The sequence below is a fragment of the Saccopteryx leptura genome, chromosome 9, assembly GCF_036850995.1.
Source record: "Saccopteryx leptura isolate mSacLep1 chromosome 9, mSacLep1_pri_phased_curated, whole genome shotgun sequence".
Taxonomy (NCBI): Eukaryota; Metazoa; Chordata; class Mammalia; order Chiroptera; family Emballonuridae; genus Saccopteryx; species Saccopteryx leptura.
In genome coordinates this window covers 73,531,006-73,552,887 of record NC_089511.1, presented here as the reverse complement: position 1 = coordinate 73,552,887, position 21,882 = coordinate 73,531,006, and the positions used below count along the sequence as shown (strand labels likewise).

Here is a 21,882-nt window from a genome sequence, read left to right as displayed (position 1 = left end):
AAATGATTCTGTTGAGAAATCATCTGACAGCTTTATGGTAGCTAACTTGTAGGTAACTAACTGGTTTTCTCTTGCTGCTTTTAAGATTCTCTCTGTCTTTAATCTTTTGCATTTTCGTTATGATGTGTCTTGGGATAGGCCTCTTTGTGTTTATCTTGTTTGGGACTCTCTGTGCTTCCTGGACTTCTATGTCTATTTTCTCCACCAGGTTAGGAAAATTTCCTGTCATTATTTTTTGAAATAGATTTTCAGTTTGTTGCTATCTTTCCTCTTTTTCTGGCACATCCATGATGCAAATGTTGGTACGCTTGAAGTTTTTCCAGAGGCTCCTTACATTATCCTCATTTTTTTGGATTCTTTTATTTTTTCCTATTCTGTCAGTGTTTTTGCTTCCTTATATTCCAAGTTGCTGATTTGATATTCTGCTTCATCTACTCTATTGTTGATTGTCTCTAATTCATTCTTCATTTCAGTTAGTGTTTCTTTCATTTCATTTCTGACTCTGTGTGTGTGTGTTTTCCATGTACATTTTTTTTTTTACAGGGACAGAGAGGGAGTCAGAGGGAGGAATAGATAAGGACAGACAGACAGGAACAAAGAGAGATGAGAAGCATCAATCATCAGTTTTTTGTTGCAACACCTTAGTTGTTCATTGATTGCTTTCTCATATGTGCCTTGACCGCGGGTCTTCAGCAGATCGAGTGACCCCTTGCTTGAGCCAGCGACCTTGGGTCCAAACTGGTGAGCTTTGCTCAAACCAGATGAGCCCGCGCTCAAGCTGGCGACCTCGGGGTCTTGAACCTGGGCCCTTCCGCATCCCAGTCCGACGCTCTATCCACTGCGCCACTGCCTGGTCAGGCTCCCTGTACTATTGAATATTTTATGCTGTTGAAGTTCTCACTGAGTTTCTTGGGCACCCTTATAACCATTGTTTTAATTTTTTATCTGGTAGTTTGCTTGCCTTCATTTCATTTAGCTCTTTTTCTGGAGCTTTCTCCTGTTATTTCATTTAGGATCTGTTTCTTTGTCTCATTTCATTGCCTCTCAGTGTTTGTTTCTATGTATTAGACTGAGCTTCTGTGTCTCCCAGTTTTGATAGAGTAGCCTTATGTGTAGTTGTCCTGTAGAGTCTAGTGGTACAGCCTTCTCAGTCCCCTTGCCAGTTGCTCCCAGTGTGCCCCTCACACCTTTTACTGCCCATGTTAGTTGTATGCACTGTCCTGTTGTAGTTGAGCAAGTCTCTGGAAGGTACTGCATCCCAGATTGATTACCTGTGAGGACTAACTGCAACTACAGTGGAGGAGCTGCTGTGCAGGCTGACCACACGAAGCAGGCCTCGCTTCAGTGGGGCTTTGGTATCCACTAAGTTTGTCCCTTAAGTGTGTCACTTGTGGAGGTAGTTGGATTGTAATCTGGCATAGTCTTAAGCTATGTGCACAAAGTACACTGACTCTGGGGCCTCCAGAGATGTGCAAAGTCAGCAACCATGTCTGCCCTACCCGGGACCACTCAGCATGACCTACAGAGTGATTTGCAGATGGCTACTGCTTGTGCTGGGCTTGGAGATGCCCAGGAGAGGCCAAGCTGCAAACCAAGGCTTGCTGCCCCTAGTACCAGGCCTGGAGCCACTTAGCAAGAGGTGCAGGGTATATGCAGAGGCCAAATGCTGCTGCTTATAGAGATTGTAGGAAATTCTGAAGCATGAGCCAAAAGAGACCGTTTGTATTGAAAACCCACTGGAAGCCCTGGCCGGTTGGCTCAGTGGAAGAGCATCAGCCTGGCGTGCAGGAGTCCTGGGTTCGATTCCCAGCCAGGGCACACAGGAGAAGTGCCCATCTGCTTCTCCACCCCTCCCCCTCTCCTTCCTCTCTGTCTCTCTCTTCCCCTCCCACAGCCAAGGCTCCATTGGAGCAAAGTTGGCCCGGGCGCTGAGGATGGCTCCATGGCCTCTGCCTCAGGTGCTAGAATGACTCTGGTTGCCAGCAACCTTGAGTCCAAGCTGGTGAGCTTTGCTCAAACCAGATGAGCCCGCACTCAAGCTGGTGACCTCGGTGTCTTGAACCTGGGTTCTCTGCATCCCAGTCCAACGCTCTATCCACTGCGCCACTGCCTGGTCAGGCTATCCTTTGAAACTTTGAAGACATTGATTTCTCTCTAGCTATGAAAGTCTTAGATGGCATCATCTTCCAATATAAAGCTTTTCCTCCCACATTGAAAAATCTGTTGTTTAGTGTAGCTATCCACCTTTATTAACTAGATCTTCTGGATAACTTGCAGCTTTTACATCAGCACTTGCTGCTTCACCTTACATTTTTATGTTATGAAGATATCTTCTTTCCTTAAACCTCATGAACCAACCTCTGCTAACATCAAATTTTTCTTCTGCAGTTTTTTTCACCACTCTCAACCTTCATAGAATTGAAGAGAGTTAAAGTCTTGCTTTGAATTAGGCTTTGGCTTAAGGGAATATTGTGGCTGCTTTGATCTTTTATCTAAACCACTACAACATCACCATATCAGTAATAAGCTGTCTTGCTTTCTTATCACTCATGTGTTCACTGGAGTAGCACTTTTATTTTCAATAACTTTTTCTTTGCATTAACAAGGTGACTAACTGGCTCAGTGCATAACTTTCAGCTGTGTCAGCTTTTGACATGCCTTTCTCATTAAGTGTAATCATTTCTAGCTTTTGATTTAAAGTGAGAGCTGTGCCACTCTTCCTGTCACTTGAACACTTTAAAAACCATGTAAGGTTAGTAATAGGCCTAATTTCAATATTGTTTGTCTCAGGGGAATAGTGGGGCCCTAAGAGAGGGAGAGTGATGGGGGAACAGCGGGTTGTTGGAACAAGCAGACACAACATTCCTCCTCCTCCTCCTCTTCTTAAAGAAGACCCTTTTACATTTCTTGTAATACTGGGTTGGTGGTGATGAATGCCAGATTTTCCTTGTCTGGGAAGCTGTTTATTTCTGCTTCAATTTTAAATGATAGCCTTGCTGGATAAAGCTGTGTTGAATGTAGTTCCTTGGTTTTATCACTTTGAATATTTCATTCCAATCTCTTCTGACCTAAAGTGTTACTGCTGAGTAACAGCTGACAGTCTTATGAGAGCTCCCTTGCAGGTAACTATCTTTGTCTTGTGGTTTTTCTGAGTCTGTCTTTGTCTTTAAGCCTTGTAATTTTAAATATGGTTGTGTTGGTGTGGGCCTCTTTGGGTTCATCTTGTTTGAGACTCTGTGCTTCCTGGGCCTGTGTGTCCTTTTCCTTCACCAGGTTAGGGAAGTTTTTGGTTATTATGTATATTTCTTCTAATAGGTTCTCGGTTTTTTGCTTGCTCTGTTCTCCTTCTGGTACTCCTATATTGTGGATGTTAGTATGCTTCTTGTCCCAAAGGTCCCTTAATTCTTCATTTTTTAGAATTCTTTTTTCTTTTTGCTTCTCTGATTCTGTCCTGCTACCTTGTCTTTTACATCCCTGATTTGATCCTGTGCTACATCCAACCTACTGTGTATTCCTTTCAGTGTATTCTTTATTTTAGATATTATAGTCTTTATTTTTGATTGGTTATTTTTTAATGGTTTCCATGCCCCTTTTCATTCTGTTGTAGTTCTTACTAAGTTCCTTGAGCATCCTTATAACCATTCTTTTGAATTCTGTATATGGCAAATTGCTTGCCTCCATTTCATTTAGCTTCTTTCCTGGAGATTTCTCCTGTTCTTTCATTTGGGGCATGTTTCTGTATCTCCCCATTTTGTTTGTCTGTGTTTATTTCTATTTATTAAGTAAATCTTCTATGAATGCCAGTCTTGGTAGAGTGGCCTTATATACATAGGTAGTATCCTGTGGAACCCAGTGGTGCAGTCTCCTTGGTAACCTGAGCTGGGTACTCCAGGAATGTCCCTTGTCCACACAAAATATGGGCCCTTTTGTTGTAACTGAATCCTGATTGCTATTGGACCATTTGTGCATGAGATTGACCCTCAGGCTGGCTGATTATGAGGCTGAATCACGACCATGGCATGTGAGGTACTGACCACGTGTGGCAGAATTTGCTTCAACAGGATCTGGTACCTACTGAGGTCTCCCTTTGAATATGCTGCTTGTGAAGCTGATTAAGTCCTGTGGTTTTTTGGGGTTTTTTTTTTGTATTTTTCTTAAGTTGGAAACGGGGAGGCAGTCAGACTCCTGCATGTGCCCAACCGGGATCCACCCGGCATGCCCACTAGGGGGCGATGCTCTGCCCATCTGGGGCGTCACTCTGCCGCAACCAGAGCCATTCTAGCGCCTGAGGCAGAGGCCACAGAGCCATCCTCAGTGCCCGGGCCCACTTTGCTCCAGTGGAGCCCTGGCTGCGGGAGGGGAAGAGAGAGACAGAGAGGAAGGAGAGGGGGAGGGGTGGAGAAGCAGGTGGGTGCTTCTGTGTGCCCTGGCCAGGAATCGAACCTGGGACTCCTGCACGCCAGGCCGACGCTCTACCACTGAGCCAACCAGCCAGGGCCTGAGTCCTGTGTTGATGTCTGAAGCTGGATGCTAGGTGTGTTGTTTCTGGGCCCTCTTTGGGGGGCACTCGGGTACAGGCCAATGTCAGATGAAAGAGCTTTTGGCAATACTCAAGTTACGTGAGGTAGGTTCTCAGTGCAGTTAGATATTGATGTGTGTGGAACACTGATATCTGATAATTTTGTTTCTCTTTGGATTTTTTTTTGGGGGGGGGGGTTCCTATACTTGTATCGTAAGAAAGACACTCATCACCCAATACTTAGGTTATTTGTTGCCTCTGGCTGTACTAACTACTGCCATGTTAGCTCTCTCTGCCTTTGGTTCTTTGCAGTTGATTTCACTCACTGTTAGTAGATTGATTCTGTTTTTAAAGTGTTTTTATTGTGTTCTTTTCCTTTTTAAGGACTTTGGTATATGTGATCAAAAGTCTCAGCCCAGCATTCAAACGATCTTCTCAAGTGATAAGGCTTGCCTACTTAGTTATATGTCTATTTATTCTTTATATCTGATCAAGTGTTGTAAACTTATTTTTCAGCCTCACACATCCCTGTTACAGCTTGTGAATTGGTTGTGTTGTCTTTCACATAGTAGATTTAAAAGTACACTTTTATTTCTTTTGTCAGTGATGAGTAATGATTTCTTTAGATATATATGTTTTAGTTGTGTTCATTGGTTATAGACAAAAGCAAGGCTGTGTATATTAATGAACTCGTGGGTTTGGAAAATGTTAATTTAAAAATCAGAAACTCACAGAAAGAAAATATAATGGATGGTCTTCTCGGTGCTGGATTTTAATAGAGTATATGCAATAAAATGAGATTATTTCTGGCATGGGGGAGGGTGTAAGAATTGTGTTGCTGAAGGATTTGGTAATAAGAAGTAAGAGAAAAAAAATAATTATTTTCCCACTTTGTCTACAAAAGCAGTATTTAACTTTAACTTTGGAATTGGACCTAGGCTGAATGAAGGAGATTAAGAGAAAGGTTTACTTAAGAGATTATAGTTCTAAATCCCAGAAAAGAATCAGGAACTGGTTAAGTAATATTAGGAGATAGCTAAGCAGTCTAACTTGACTTGAACCCAAACAGTAAAAGATAGAGTTTTCTTAATATATTGGGACTGGGAAATATACTTAACCCTTTGAGTAGTACGAATGTTCATGTACATCCTCATGCCTCCTGACCGTCCAGAGTACGATCGTACAAAAAATTTTATTTTAAAAATGTATAAGGCAACATTTAAAAAAGGCAAATATATGTTCTTCTTGTTTCCATAAATTGGTTATCAAACAAACATGATTTTAAGTTAATAAAACTGTAACTGTAACTAATTTCATTTTTTGAAAAAAAACCTCACTCCTGGGGGTCAGTGAGCATGAAAGAAACTTACTACTCAAAGAGTTAAATACTAGGAGCCAGTACCTGGAAATTTGTACCTTGATGTTTTTCATGTTAAAGTAAAATAATTAAATACTTTGAGCACCTGTAATGTAACAGACCCTGTATTAGACTAGGTGTTTATTTTATTTTATTTATTTTATTTTTATTCTTTTAAGTGAGAGGAGAGGAGATAGTGAGACTGACTCCTGTATGTGCCCTGATAGGGATCCACCTGGCAACCCCCTTCTGGAGCTGATGCTTGAATCTACCGAGCTATTCTCAGCACCCAGGGCTGATACTAGAACCAATTGAGCCACTGGCTGTGGGAGGGGGAGGGAGAAAGGGGGAGAAGGATGGAGAGAGAAGCAAATGGTTGCTTCTCTTGTGTACCCTGACCAGGGATCAAACCTGGGACATCCATACTCCAGGTCGATGCTCTATCCACTGAGCCAGACAGCCTGGGCCTAGACTATATGTTTAAAAAGAGAAAAAAACATACTTTTGGAAGCTCAGAGCCAAGTAAGAGGAGGAGAACTTGTGTATGAACACATATTTTAATTGCCATAGGAAGACAGGTACAAAGTACAAGATAATTTAAATTGGAAGTGGTGAACTATGCTTTGAGAAAATCAAAGGGCATGGATACTTTGATTTGCAAGTCATGTAGCCAGAAAGAAATGCCCCTTTCTCCTTCAGTCTGCCTGGTGGAATAAAAGAATGAGGGACTGTACTTTGGCCTCAAGATCATTGTCTAAATGGAGACTATCATCTACGGTTAATTTTCTGGACTGAGGTAGCAAAGATAATCCTAAGACTCTTGGGATACTCCTCACATTTTTATCACTTGATCAAAATTCTACATCATTCTGAGACTCAGCAAAGAAAAATCTTTGCTTACTAACCAACCCAGTCTTATCGTGGTCTTCTTTATTTTATTTTATTTATTTTTTTAAATTAATTTTACTAGGGTGACATCAATAAATCAGGGTACATATGTTCAAAGAAAACATGTCCAGGTTATCTTATGAATCAGTTATGTTGCTTACCCATCACCCAAAGTCAGATTGTTGTCTGTCACCTTCTATCTATTAATAGTTTTCTTTGTGCCCCTCCCCCTCTCCCTCCCCCTCCCCCTTTCCCTCTCCCTCTCCCCTCACCGCCCCCCCCTCCGTAACGACCACACTCTTATCAATGTCTCTTAGTCTCGCTTTTATATCCCACCTACGTATGGAATAATGCAGTCCCTGTTTTTTTCTGATTTACTTATTTCACTCCGTATAATGTTATCAAGATCCCACCATTTTGTTGTAAATGATCCGATGTCATCATTTCTTATGGCTGAGTAGTATTCCAATAGTGTATATGTGCCACATCTTCTTTATCCAGTCATCTATTGATGGGGCTTTTTGGTTGTTTCCATGTCCTGGCCACTGTGAACAGTGCTGCAATGAACATGGGGCTGCATGTGTCTTTACGTATCAATGTTTCTGAGTTTTTGGGGTATATACCCAGTAGAGGGATTGCTGGGTAATAAGGTAGTTCTATTTTCAGTTTTTTGAGGAACCACCATACTTTCTTCCATAATGGTTGTACTACTTTACATTCCCACCAACAGTGTATGAGGGTTCCTTTTTCTACACAGCCTCTCCAATATTTGCTATTACCTGTCTTGTTAATAATAGCTAATCTAACAGGTGTGAGGTGGTATCTCATTGCAGTTTTGATTTGCATTTCTCTAATAACTAAAGAAGATGAGCATCTTTTCATGTATCTGTTGGCCATTTGTATTTCTTCCTGGGAGAAGTGTCTGTTCATGTCCTCTTCCCATTTTTTTATTGGATTGTTTGTTTGTTGAGTTTTATGAGTTCTTTGTATACTTTGGATATTAGGCCCTTATCTGAGCAGTTGTTTGAAAATATCATTTCCCATTTAGTTGGCTGTCTGTTTATTTTGTTATCAGTTGCTCTTGCTGAGCAAAAACTTCTTAGTCTGATGTAGTCCCATTCATTAATTTTGCCTTCACTTCTTTTGCCTTTGGAGTCAAATTCATAAAAAGCTCTTTAAAACCAAGGTCCATGAGTTTAGAACCTATGTCTTCTTCTATGTACTTTATTATTTAAGGTCTTATATTTAGATCTTTGATCCATTTTGAATTAATTTTAGTACAAGGGGACAAACTGTAGTCCAGTTTCATTCTTTTGCATGTGGCTTTCCAGTTTTCCCAGCACCATTTATTGAAGAGGCTTTCTTTTCTCCATTGTGTGTTCTTGGCCTCTTTATCAAAAATTATTTAACCATATATATGTGGTTTTATTTCTGGGCTTTCTCTTCTGTTCCATTGGTCTGAGTGTCCATTTTTCTGCCAGTACCATGCTGTTTTGATTGTCGTGGCGCTATAATATACTTTGAAGTCAGCAATTGTAATGCCCCCAGCTTCATTCTTTTTCTTTAGGATTGCTTTGGCTATTCGGGGTTTTATATAGTTCCATATAAAACTGATGATTTTTTGTTCCATTTTTTTTAAAAATGTCATTGGAATTTTGATGGGAATTGCATTAAATTTGTATATTGCTTTGGGTAATATGGCCTTCTTGATTATATTTATTCTTCCTAACCAAGAACAAGGAATATTCTTCCATCTCATTATATCTTTGTTGATTTCCCTTAATAATGGTTTGTAGTTTTCGTTATATAAGTCCTTTACATTCTTTGTTATGTTTATTCCTAGGTATTTTATTTTTTTTGTTGCAATCGTGAAGGGGATTATTTTTTTGAGTTTGTTCTCAAATGTTTCATTGTTGGCATATAGAAAGGCTATGGACTTCTGTATGTTAATTTTGTATCCTGCAACCTTACTGTATTGACTTATTGTTTCTAGTAGTCTTTTTGTGGATTCTTTGGGGTTTTCGATGTATAGGGTCATATCATCTGCAAAAAGTGACACCTTTACTTCTTTTCCGATGTGGATGCCTTTTATTTCTTTGTCTTGTCTGATTGCTCTGGCTAGAACCTCTAGTACCACGTTAAATAAGAGTGGAGAGAGTGTACAACCCTGTCTTGTTCCTGATTTAAGGGGGAAAGACTTCAGTTTTGTGCCATTTAATATGATGTTTGCTGATGGTTTATCATATATATGGCCTTTATCATGTTGAGATATTTTCCTTCTATACCCATTTTGTTGAGAGTCTTAAATGTAAAATTGTGTTGTATTTTATTGAACGCCTTTTCTGCATCTATTGATAAGATCATGTGGTTTTTGTTCTTTGTTTTGTTGATATGGTGTATTACGTTAACCGTTTTATGTATGTTGAACCATTCTTGAGATTCTGGGATGAATCCCACTTGATAATGATGTATTATCTTTTAAATATGTTGTTGTATTCGATTTGCTAGTATTTTGTTTAGTATTTTAGCATCTGTATTCATTAGAGTTATTGGTCTGTAGTTTTCTTTTTTTGTGCCATCCTTGCCTGGTTTCGGTATGAGGGTTATGTTAACCTCATAAAATGTGTTTGGAAGTATTGCTTCTTCAATTTTTTGGAAGACTTTGAGTAGAATAGGAACCAAGTCTTCTTTGAATGTTTGATAAAATTCGCTAGTATAGCCGTCTGGGCCTGGACTTTTATTTTTGGGGAGGTTTTTAATGTTTTTTTTTCTATTTCTTCTCTACTAATAGGTCTGTTTAGGCTTTCTGCTTCTTCTTGACTCAGTCCAGGAAGGTTGTATTGTTCTGGAATTTATCCATTTCTTCTAGGTTGTTGAATTTAGTGGCATAAAGTTTTTCATAGTATTCTACAATAATTCTTTGTATATCTACGGTGTCTGTGTTGATTTCTCCTCTTTCATTTTGGATTTTGTTTATATGAGTTCTTTCTCTTTTTTCCTTGGTAAGTCTTGCCAGGGGTTTGTCAATTTTGTTGATCTTTTCAAAGAACCAGCTCCTTGTTCTATTAATTTTTTCTATAGATTTTCTGTTCTCTATTTCATTTATTTCTGCTTTGATTTTTATTATCTCCTTTCTTTGGCTGGTATTGGGTTGTCTTTGTTCTTCTTTTTCCAGTTCCTTAAGGTGTGAAGTTAAGTGGTTCACTTGGGCTCTCTCTTGTGTGTTCATATAGGCTTGAAGTGATATGAACTTCCCTCTTATCACTGCTTTTGCTGCATCCCATAGATTCTGATATGTCGTATTGTAATTTTCATTTGTCTGTATATATCTTTTGAACTCTGCACTTATTTCTTCTTTGACCCATTCATTTTTTAAAAGTATGTTGTTTAGTTTTCACATTTTTGTGGGATTTTTTTCCTCTTTTTTACAGTTCAATTCTAGTTTCAACACTTTTTGATCAGAAAATATGCTTGGTACAACTTCGATTTTTCTGAATTTGCTAATGTTGTTTTTGTGGCCCAACATATGGTCAATTCTTGAGAATGATCCATGTACACTGGAGAAAAATGTATACTCTGTCACTTTGGGATGAAATGTCCTGTAGATGTCTATCATATCCAGGTGCTCTACTGTTTTGTTTAAGGCTAATATATCTTTATTGATTCTCTGTTTGGATGACCGATCTAGAGCCGTCAGCGGTGTATTGAGGTCTCCAAGTATGATTGTATTTTTGTCAGTTTTTGTTTTAAGGTCAATAAGTAGCTGTCTTATATATTTTGGTGCTTCTTGGTTTGGTGCATATATATTAAGAATTGTTATGTCTTCCTGATTCAGTGTCCCCTTAACCATTATGAAATGGCCATTTTTGTCTCTGAGTACTTTTGCTGTCTTGTAGTCCACATTATCAGATATGAGTATTGCTACGCCTGCTTTTTTTTGAATGTTATTTGCTTGGAGTATTGTTTTCCAGCCTTTCACTTTGAATTTGCTTTTATTCTTGTTGCTTAGATGAGTTTTTTGTAGGCAGCATACAATTGGATTTTCTTTTTTAATCCAATCTGCTACTCTGTGCCTTTTTTATTGGTGAGTTTAATCTGTTTACATTTAGTGTAATTATTGACACTTGTGAGTTCCCTATTGCCATTTTATAGATTGCTTTCTGTTAGTTTTGTGTCTTGTTTGATCCTTCTCTTTTGTTTTTCTATCTTTTGTTTTTATTTGGTTGTATTCCATACATCTTTCCTCTGTTGCTATCTTTTTTAAGTCATGTGCTTCTGTGGTGGTTTTTTCAATGGTGGTTACCATTAAGTAATGAAAAGGGTTCCTACCCTGTTCATTGTAGTGCACTATCTTGTGAGTACTTTTGCACTCCATCGTCCTTTGCTACTGTTAATCTCCATCCTCTCCCCCCCCCTTTTTTTTGTTGTTGTCACAGTTTAAATTTGGTTTTATTGTGTTCTTGGAGCTTTTACTTGTGGCTTTGTTTTTGTTTTTTTTTTTGTTCTTTGTATCTGATTGGAGAACCCCCTTTAGTAATTCCTGGAGTGAGGGTTTTCTGATGATAAATTCCCTCATCTTTTCTGTATCTGTGAATGTTTTTATTTCTCATTCGTATTTGAAGGATAGCTTTGATGGGTATAGTATTCGTGGCTGAAACTTTCTCTCTTTCAGGACTTTAAATATTGGGGTTCATTCTCTTCTAGCTTATAGAGTTTCTGTTGAGAAATCTGATGATAATCTAATGGGCCTTCCTTTATATGTTGTATTCTTCTTTTCCCTGGCTGCCTTGAGAATTTTTTCTTTGTCGTTGGTTTGTGCCAATTTCATTATGATGTGCCTTGGAGTAGGTTTGTTGGGGTTAAGAAAACTCATAGTTCTGTTTGCTTCTTGAAATTGAGGCTTTAATTTTTTCCACAGGCTTGGGAAGTTCTCATCTAATTATTTGTTTGAATATGTTCTCCATTCCATTTTCTCTCTCTTCTCCCTCTGATATACCTATTATTCTTATGTTATTCTTCTTGATGGAGTCAGACAATTCCCGTAGGGCTTTCTCATTTTTTTTTATTTTTGAGTCTCTTTCTTCTTCTCTCTGTTGTGCCTCAAGTTGCTTGTCTTCTATTTCACTAATCGTACCTTCTATCTGGCCTGTTCTATTAGCTAAGCTTGTTATCTCATTTTTCAGCTCATGAATTGAGTTTTTCATCTTTTGAATTGTTTTTATATTGTAGTTTCAATTTCCTTGGTAATATATTCTTTGTGTTCATTGAGTTGTTTTCTGAGCTCCCTAAATTGCCTTTCTGTGTTTTCTTGTATATCTCTGAGTATTTTTAGGATTTCTATTTTAAATTCTCTGTCATTTAGCTCCAAGGTTTCCAATATATTAAATTTTTTCTCCATAGATTTTTCCTCATCTATCTGTGTTACCTCTCTTTCTTTTGTAGCCATGATATTTGATTTTGTCTTCCTTAATGACATCTGAGGGTGGTTTTATTGATAATATTAATGATGTTTAATAAAGAATAAAAATTAAAAAATAAAAATTAGAAAAGAATTACAAAAAAATTAAAAATTAAAAAAAATAGAATAAAATAAAATTATTCCCCCCCCCCTTTTTTTCCTCTTCTCTCCTCTCCCCTCCTTCTTGAGAAAATCTTGTGGTAAACTGTGAATTATATTGTGCTAAATAGAACAAACAGTGCCTATAATGGAGGGCCTGAGTTGGGGAGAAGTAATAACGGGGCAAAAGAAGGGGGTATGGACCCACAAAATGCAAATAAGTAAAAAATTTGGGTCAAGAATAAAATCATTTCCTTTTAGGTGTTGGTTGACTAAGAGATATGATGAGAGGAATAAGAGGGAAACAAGAAAATGGGGGGGAAAATTTAAAAATTACTATTGTATTTAGTGGAACAAGAACTAGATGAAATGGAGAGCCAAGGTGGGGAGCACTGCTAGTGAGTTCAAAAAGCGAAGTAAAAAACCCCCAAAATTCACAAACATAAGTTTGATTCCCAGATAAAATAATTTGTTTGTTATTGAGTGTTGAATGAAAGGAGATGTAAAGGAGAAAGGAATAAACTAATATAGAGGGAGAAAAGAAAGAGAGAGGAATAAAAAAAATAGAGGGAACCACAAAAAGAAGAAAAAAGAAAAAAAGGAGAGAGAGAGAGATAAGGGTTTTGGAGTGCAACCCTCATAGAGAGAAAGGAAGAAGAAAGAGAAGATAATGGGAGATGTAACACTTATGGGTAGTGTAGTTCAAGGAGAGGAGAGGGTAAGACCGGCAGAGAATTAAATGACCAAATTGGAAGAGGAAAAAAATAATCAAGACGGGAAGATAAGAGAAACAAACGAACAAATATAATAAAATGGGATAGGTTATAAAGTCTGTGGATTATTCTTGATTTTGAGAGGTTATCTTCTTGCTTTTTCTTTTCTCTCCCTCTTCCTGGTCGGTGACTCTGTACCCTGGGTTCTGCCCCTGTGGCATGTTTAGGTAGAGGTTTGCAGTTGATAAGTCTCTATGGCGATGTCATATATTGGGCTTCAGTCTCGTTGGCAGTCGAGGCTCATTAGCATTTGTAGGCTCCGACAGTGAGAGTCCGTGTTCCCTGAGCCTCTCTCCTAGTCTTTCCTTCCTGAATTAGTAGCCTGATAATCCAGCTATGGGTTTGCCACTGCCTCTGCCTGGATAGTAATAGGCTCAAAGAGCTGGCAAATCCCCACTCTGTTCCCACTCAGCACAGGGCTCTGGGTAAGGCTCAATCAGTCAGAGCTGCTAGTATAATCAGGCGGGGCTTCGACCCACACAAAGACCTCTGATTCTGCCACTCTGTCTGGTAACACGGGCAGGCGCCCACTCACGGGGCGCTCGGAGGAATCTCTCGCTCGCTATCTGTGCGCGCAGATCGGGGTATGGAGCAGGCTGTCTCTTACTCCGAATGAGACCCCCGCCTGCACGGAAAATTTCCAGCATTGGAATTAGCTCTCGCTCCCTCCCCTGGGCGGCTTTTTCAGGGCACTGGGGCGGCCCGGAGATTCTGCTTTCGACCCACACAAAGGCCTCTGACTCTGCCTCTCTGTGGGGTTACACGGGGGCCCACTCCTGGGGGTCTAGCAGGAATCTCTCGCCCACTATTTGCGTGCACTGACCAGGAGATCGGGGCGAATGGCTGCCTCACTTGTCTTTCTTTGTGTGGGTTTGGCACGAGTGCTAGCTTGTATTGCCTGGGTTGCCACAGGCACAGTTTTTCCTCGGCTTGGATCTCCATGCCGTAGCCTGGTTCGGCCGTGGCCTGGATCTATTCACCCCCTTTGCCCGCCTTAGTTCCTATACTCTCAGTTCCCAGTGAAAGCAGCCCTATTTAGGTTAGTGAGGAAGGCAGAGTGTTTCTTACTTCCTATTTCCTTCAGGGTTTGATTATATATTTAGCCAACTTTTTGCTCGACCATACCTTCGGGTGTATTGTGGAACATCTGGAGGCTCCAAGGATAGATTTTTCTGTTTCTGGTTGAAGATCTTGTTTAGTTTTTGGGGAGATTTATCGGTATCGCTTCCTACCACGCCATTACTCTGACGTCATCTCCTTCTTTATTTTTTAATTCTCTAACATATACAGTGTGTCCATAAAGTCATGGTTCACTTTTGAACGGTCACAGGAAAGCAACAAAAGACGATAAAAATGTGAAATCTGCACCAAATAAAAGGAAGACTCTCCAGTTTCATACCTATTCAGTGCAGTTCGATGTGGGCTCACGCCCAGATTTTTTAGGGTTCCTTAGGTAGCTATCCTGTATAGCCTCTACAGACTCATCACTGACTGATGGCCTACCAGAATGGGGTTTCTCCACCAAACTGCCGGTTTCCTTCAACTGCTTATCCCACCGAGTAATGTTATTCCTTTGTGGTGGAGCTTCGTTATAAACGCGCCGATATTCACGTTTCACTTTGGTTACGGATTCGAATTTAGTGAGCCACAGAACACACTGAACTTTCCTCTGTACCGTCCACATCTCGACTGGCATGGCTGTGGGCTGCTCCGCTGTATACATGGTGTTACGTCATCTGCGCATGTGCACATGCTGCCACATCATCCTACAGAAACTGGGAGGGTTTTCCTCTTATTTGGTGCAGATTTAACCAATATGTTCATATGTATTCAGGATGAAAATGTGTCATTCAAAAATGTTTCATGTGTATCTTGTCCAATTAGAATTTAAATTTTTTTTTTTGACCTTTTAGGTCACACATAGGCCTGAGTAGTATGAACTTAATTAATTTTTGTTTTATGAGAATTTCCTGGTAATTCTCTTAGATACAGTATTCAATTAGTTGGCTTTTGCTGTGGCAACGAAAAAGCCCCTCAAATATTAGGCGCTTACAGTAACAAACCTTTATTTCTCAACAGCTTTTGGTAGGTTGGCTGTGCTCAGCTGGCTCAGGTGGTCTTGACAGTGCCTGCCTTCATGCTGAGATCTGTTCATTATGGAGCGTAGGCTGTGGATCAGTGTCTACCTGAGGCATGTCTTATTTTGGTAGAGTGCAGAACACAAGAAGTCTAACAGCAGTAGCTCTTTAAAGAACTTCATAGAACTGGCTCACATTTGATTGGTCAGAGTAAAACATTTGGCAAGGTATACGCCGAAATGAAAAAAGTGGGAAAGTAGTATTTGCTTGTGGGGTGGGGGATGGGAGAGTGCATGTTTATTGAACAGTATGACCTAATACAGATGTTTCTGAATTAAAACAAAAAATTAAAGGAACAGGTGAAATTATAAGTGTGAAAAGAATTTGATGGGGATGAGGGCTTCAGAGGGTTTAGGAGTGAGAAAAAAACTTGATTAAAATTTAAATTACTTTAACAAAAGCAGTATCAGCATTACAAGCTAGAGGGCAGCAAAGTGGGCTGATTAAAAACTGCACTCTGGAGTTAACTTACTCTTGTTTCAGATTCTGGATCTACCACTTCTAGTTGTACAGTCTTCAGCAAGTCACTGTATCTCAGTATCCACATCTGTAAAATGAATGTGCCATGTGCCACTTATCAAACTGTTACTCTTCAGCTCTGAATCCATCTTTCATTGTCTTATTTATGATATTGGAAATTTCTCCCTTGACAGCTTTTGTTAAGCTTTGTCAGTCAAGGGACTAGAGGGAAACTGGAAAACCAAGGGGTATTGCTCCTGATTTTAGTGTGCTCTTTGTAGCATGTAGTGGCCAGCAGCATGTAGGACACTCAGTGGCACTCAACTCCTAGGGAGTTTTAGTGGCAACACTCCTACATGCAGTTTCTGAATGAGTTCCATACTTTGGCGTCTCTTCCCTCTGCGCACCTTGCCGAGTTCTGCTGGCATGAGTTCTAGTTCTGCTTTACCCTGAGTTCTGTTGGTGTGGAACTTCATTAAATTTCTCAGATATCCATGGCTGTGTCCTCACCACAGGGTCTGAATCTCAGCCTAGTTGGGAGTAGCCCCTTTATAGATTTATTTTCTTGTTGGTCTGCATCAGCTCTTAAAGTTGTGGCTGTTCCCTATATCTACTGTCTCTTTACTGCTTAGTACTTAGTACCCTATTGTAATATATGATATAATACTTGACGTTAAAAATTTCCTTTTCAAATTACCATGTGGTTTCTTGTCTTCTAATTGTACCTTGACTGATATATCAAGTTTATAAGTAGTACTTTTCTTATATGATTGTTCTGAGGATTAAATGGGATAATACATGGTATTGCAAAGTGTTCAGAATAGTGTCTGCCACGGTTAAGTACTTACATTTGTTGGTGCAGTTGATCATCATCACTGCCGCTACTACAAGTTAAGAGTAACAGTTCTACTTTTGTTCACAGGATGTTTCGTCTTAACGCACTTTCCGCATTGGCTGAACTGGCCCTGGGCTCTCGATGGTACCATGGAGGATCGCAGGCCACTCAGATCAGGCGACGACTAATGGCGGTGGCTTTCCTGGGAGCATCTGCAGTAACTGCAAGTGCTGGTCTTTTGTGGAAGAGGTGAGTGTTAACTGAGCATCCATCCTGTTCTTACATGTACTTTGGGTCTTCAGTTGTTTCTGTTATTTAAAAGGAATTGATTTCTGGCTTACCTTTTTATCAAAATTTCTTGCCCAACTCATTTGACATTGTTAATATTTGTCTATGAAATAAGATGTTTCAGAGAATTCAGTTATCATTTCAAAGCAACATATAGGGAGTATTCTGCTTCAAGATGTGCCTCTCTTTTGCTGAAATTTAAAATAATTTACCAACTTTAATAAATTATAATAATTAATAAATTTAATAATTTAGGAATTTAACAAGTAAAATTTAGTGGTTTTAATTATATTACCAAAATTGTGCAGCTATCATCACTATCTAATTCCCAAAAATTTTCATTGCTTCATAAGAAACTCCATGCCATTTAGCAGTCACCTTCTACTTTCTCCATATTCCCTGGCCCCAGGCAAGCACTAGTCTACTTTCTTTCTATAGATTTGCTCATTCTGGGCATTTCATATAAATGGAATTTTATAATATGGGGTCTTTTGTGACAGGCTTACTAACAGACAGTAATACTGGTTTAAGATGATGATGAGGGTATATAGAACCATTAGAAAGTAATTGCTGGGCTTAGAAAAATTTCCAGGTAAAGTGGACTGGAAGAGAGACAAAGGGAGATTAAGAAAAAAATCTAGCCTGATCTGTGGTGGCACAGTGGATGAAGCATCAACCTAGAATGCTGAGGTCGCTGGTTTGAAACCCTGGGCTTCCTGGTCAAGGCACATATGGGAGTTGATGCTTCCTGATCCTCCTCCCCTTCTCTCTCTCCCTCTCTCTCTCTCTCTCTCTCTCTCTCTCTCTCTCTCTCTCTCCTGTCTAAAATAAATTTTAAAAAATCTTTAAAGAAATAAAAAGAAAGAAATCTAGACTGAGGAACAAAGAGAAGAGGAAGAGAGGGAGGCAAGAAAGAAGGAAAAGAGGAGTAGGGAGTGTACTTTTTTCTATTAGTTGTAATAAATAGTAAACACATAGCTATTTCTTCAGGGATACTTTCTTATAATGGAATTGTAGGGTCCCATGCAGGTGCCTTTAAAATTGTCTTTTTGTCTAGTCTACCATCAAAGATACTTGAAGAAATTGAGTTGTTTCATAGTTTGAATGTATAAGAAGTTATTCCTGTTCTTCCCCAGAGTCAATTTGTTTATGCTATTCAGGTTAAACACTGATGAACAAGTTAGGTTTCTTTTTTTTTTATTTGCATTTTGCTACTTTTTGTAATATTGCTCCTCCAGAAAGAGTAAAAGGATAGTTTGGAGTGTTATGGAAAAGGAGCATTCACATTTTTGTTAGTATAGCACTTATAAGTGTTCAGAATATCCAAAACATAAAATTTGCATGTTGACAGTATCTCCCCTATATCCTTTTGTAAGATTTTAAATTCATGAGTGTTTCAAAGTTATACTAAGTTCCAGATGAACTATAATTATTCTCAAGTTTTGAAACAAAAAATAAAAGTTGTTGAAATTTTCATGTGCCTGACCAGCGCAGTGGATAGAGAGTGTCAACCTGGGATGTCAGGTTCAAAACCTCAAGGCCACCAGCTTGAATGCGGGCTCATCTAACTTGAGTGCAGGCTCACAAGCTTGAGCGCCTGTCACCAGTTTGAGTGTGGGATCATAGACATGGACCTCATGATCACTGGCTTGAGCCCAAGGTTGCTGGCTTGAGTAAGGGGTCACTGGCTCAGCTGGAGTCCCCCACTCAAGGCATGAGTGAGAAAGCAATCAATGAACAGCTAAAATACTACAACTACAAGTTGATGCTTCTCATCTCTCTCCCTTCCTGTCTGTCTTCCCTGTTTGTCCTTCTCTCTCTCACACACACACACAAAAGAAAAAGAAATTGATCTTATGCTGAGATCAGAATCAATAACAAAAACTCTAAAATATTTATGAGTTATCTTTTTAGAGGAAATAAGCATAGGGTTTGCCATTTAATTTAAAAATATTTTTTCCTTTTTTTTGAATTATTAAAAGAGAAATAAAATTTTTTCCTAAGAAGTGAGACTTAAAGTTCTTTTCAAAAGAAGGTACTATGAAATGAGGATAGTTTAACGAGCCTCTGGGATGACTTCAAGCATATCATCATTCTCAACATGGGGATACTGGAAGGAGAAGAGAAAAAGCAAGAAATTGAAAACTTTCCTAAACTGATGAAAGAAGTAAACATACAAGTCCAGGAAGCACAGAGTCCCAAACACAATGAACCCAAAGAGGCCCACACCAAGACACATCATAATGAAAATGCCAAAGGTTAAAGACAGAATCTTAAAAGCAGCAAAAGAAAAGCAGTTATCTACAAGGGAGCTCCCATAAGGCTGTCAGCTGATTTCTCAACAGAAACATTTCAGGCCAGAAGGGACTGGCATGAAATATTCAAAGTGATGAAAAGCAAGGACCTACAATCAAGGTTAGTCTTCTCAGCAAAGCTATCATTTAGAATTAAAGAACAGATAAATAGCTTCTCAGACAAGAAAAGTTAAAGGAATTCATCAATACCAAACCACTATTACAAGAAACGTTAAAGGGTCTTCTTTAAGAAGAAGATGAAAAAAAGGTAAAAAATATGAATAATAAAAAAGCAGTAACAGTAAATATTTACCAACAATTAGTTTAAATGCAAATGAATATTGAATGCTTCTATCAAAACACATATGGTAGCTGAATGGATAAGAAAACAAGACCCTTACATATGCTGTCTACAAGTGACTCACTTCAGATTGCAACAAACACACACACTGAAAGTAAAGGAATGTAAAATATATGTCATGAAAATGGAAAACAGAAAAGCTAGGGTAACTACTTTTACCAGACAAAATAGACTTTAAAATAAAGGTTATAACAAGAGAAAGAGGACACACAAATTCTACTTTTGAAGAAACACAACACATCAAATTTGAATAGACATATAGGTTCGTTTGTTCATTGCTGCATTATTTACAATATCCAAAATATAGAAGCAACCTGAATGTCCATCAATAGATGATGTATAAAAAGTAGTGCATATGCAATGGAATATGATTCAGCCATTTAAAAAAGGGTGAAATCTTGCCATCTGTAACAAAATGAGTGGACCCTAGAGGGTATTGTATTAAGGAGGGTCAGACAGAGAAGACAAGTGCCAGATGATGTCACTTATACATGAAATCTAAAAAACGAAATAAATGAACAAGCAGAATAGAAATAGACTCATAGATACAGAGAACGTTTTGACGGTTACCTGATGTGAAGGGGCTTGGTGGGATGGATGAAAAAGGTGAAGAGATTAAAAAGTACATATTGATACTTACAGAATTGTCACAGGGGTGTGAAGTACAGCATAGGGAATGTAGTCAGTACTATTGTAATAACAATGTATAGTGTCAGATGGGTATTAGATTTATTGTGGTGATCACTTTGTAAGATACATAAATGTCTAATCACTGGCTTGTATATCTGAAACTAATATAATATTATATGTCAACTGTAATTGAAAAATAAAAAATTCTTTTAAAAACAGAAAGAAATGTGCATGAGAACATATACCTTAAAGGTAATGAGACTGGCCCTGGCCGGTTGGCTCAGTGGTAGAGCGTCGGCCTGGCGTGCTGGGGACCCGGGTTCAATTCCCGGCCAGGGCACACAGGAGAAGCGCCCATTTGCTTCTCCACCCCCCCCTTCCTCTCTGTCTCTCTCTTCCCCTCCCACAGCTGAGGCTCCATTGGAGCAAAGATGGCCCGGGCGCTGGGGATGGCTCCTTGGCCTCTGCCCCAGGCGCTAGAGTGGCTCTGGTCGCAGCAGAGCGACGCCCCGGAGGGGCAGAGCATCGCCCCCTGGTGGGCAGAGTGTCGCCCCTGGTGGGCGTGCCGGGTGGATCCCGGTCGGGTGCATGCGGGAGTCTGTCTGTCTCTCCCTGTTTCCAGCTTCAGAAAAATACCAAAAAAAAAAAAAAAAAATGATGGTCTAATGATTAGACCATCACTTTCCATTCTCCTGGCCTCTGGTTACCATCTACATACATTGTGTCTCTATGAATTTTACTACCCTGTGTATATCATATAAATGAAATCATACATTTGTCCTTTTATATTACACTGATTTCAGTTAATAAAATGTCTTCAAGTTTCATTCATATGGTGGCATGTGTCAGAATTTTCTTTTTATATTGTGTGTCCAGTAACTTATTTTTGTAGTTTAAGTTCTTTATATACTTGGTCTATTAACTTCTGTTACAGAATTTAAAGTGATTTACCCATGACCATCACAGTATCACAGTATTTTGTATTTGCCTGTTATTTACTTTTACCAGTGAGCTTTATAAACTTTCCTTTGTTTTTGTATTGCAGTGTAGTTCTTGTTTGTTTAGCATTTTTTATAATGCAGGTTTAGTGGTAATGAATTCCCTCAGCTTTTGTTTATCTGGAATGTCTTTATTCTTGATTTTTAATGATAGTTGTTTTTTTTTACCAGATACAGTATCCTTGGTTGGTAGTTTTTTTCTCTGAGCACTGTCTATATATCATGGTTTTTCTTAATTGTCTGGTAAGGTTGCTACTTAGAAATCCGATTATAATCATATGGAGTCTTTTTTCTTTATTTCTTTCTTTTTTTTTTTTTTGCAGTGACAACACTTTCATGTGCTCAGCCATTTGTATATCTTCCTTGGTGAAGTGTTTATTCAACTTTTTGGCTTAATTAGAAATTTGAGTTATTCATCATTTTAGCCTTGATATTTTTTATTATTTAGAAATTAAGTTTAATGGGGTGACATTGATCAATAAGAGTACATAGGTTTCAGGTAAACATCACTATTACATATGAACTGTTCATTGTGTTGTGTGCCCATCACCCAAAGTCCATCACTATATACTTGTCCTTCTTTATTCCCCTTCCCCTGCTCCCTCTTCCTTTGGTCACAACTTCACTTTTATCTATGATGAGTCACTTCACTTTTTTATATGATGAGTCACTTTTTTCCTGCTGCTTTTAAATTTCTTCTTTTGTCTTTTACTTTTGACTATAATGTTTCCATGTAGATATCTTTGGGTTCCTCCTATTGGGAGTCTGTTAGGCTTTTTCAGTCT

The 21,882-nt window shown here is 38.9% G+C and overlaps 1 protein-coding gene across 4 annotated transcripts in view; it reads left to right on the top strand.

Annotated features, from left to right (window-relative positions):
• The window catches only part of MICU1 (mitochondrial calcium uptake 1), a 263,629-nt gene that overhangs the window by 44,413 nt on the left and 197,334 nt on the right, over positions 1-21,882 (top strand). For all 4 annotated transcript variants that reach the window (XM_066349902.1, XM_066349905.1, XM_066349903.1 and 1 more), the window contains one exon: positions 16,614-16,775. In XM_066349902.1, the coding sequence (XP_066205999.1) occupies positions 16,615-16,775 (161 nt within the window). In that variant the 5' untranslated portion in view covers position 16,614. The remainder of the gene's footprint in view (positions 1-16,613; positions 16,776-21,882) is intronic.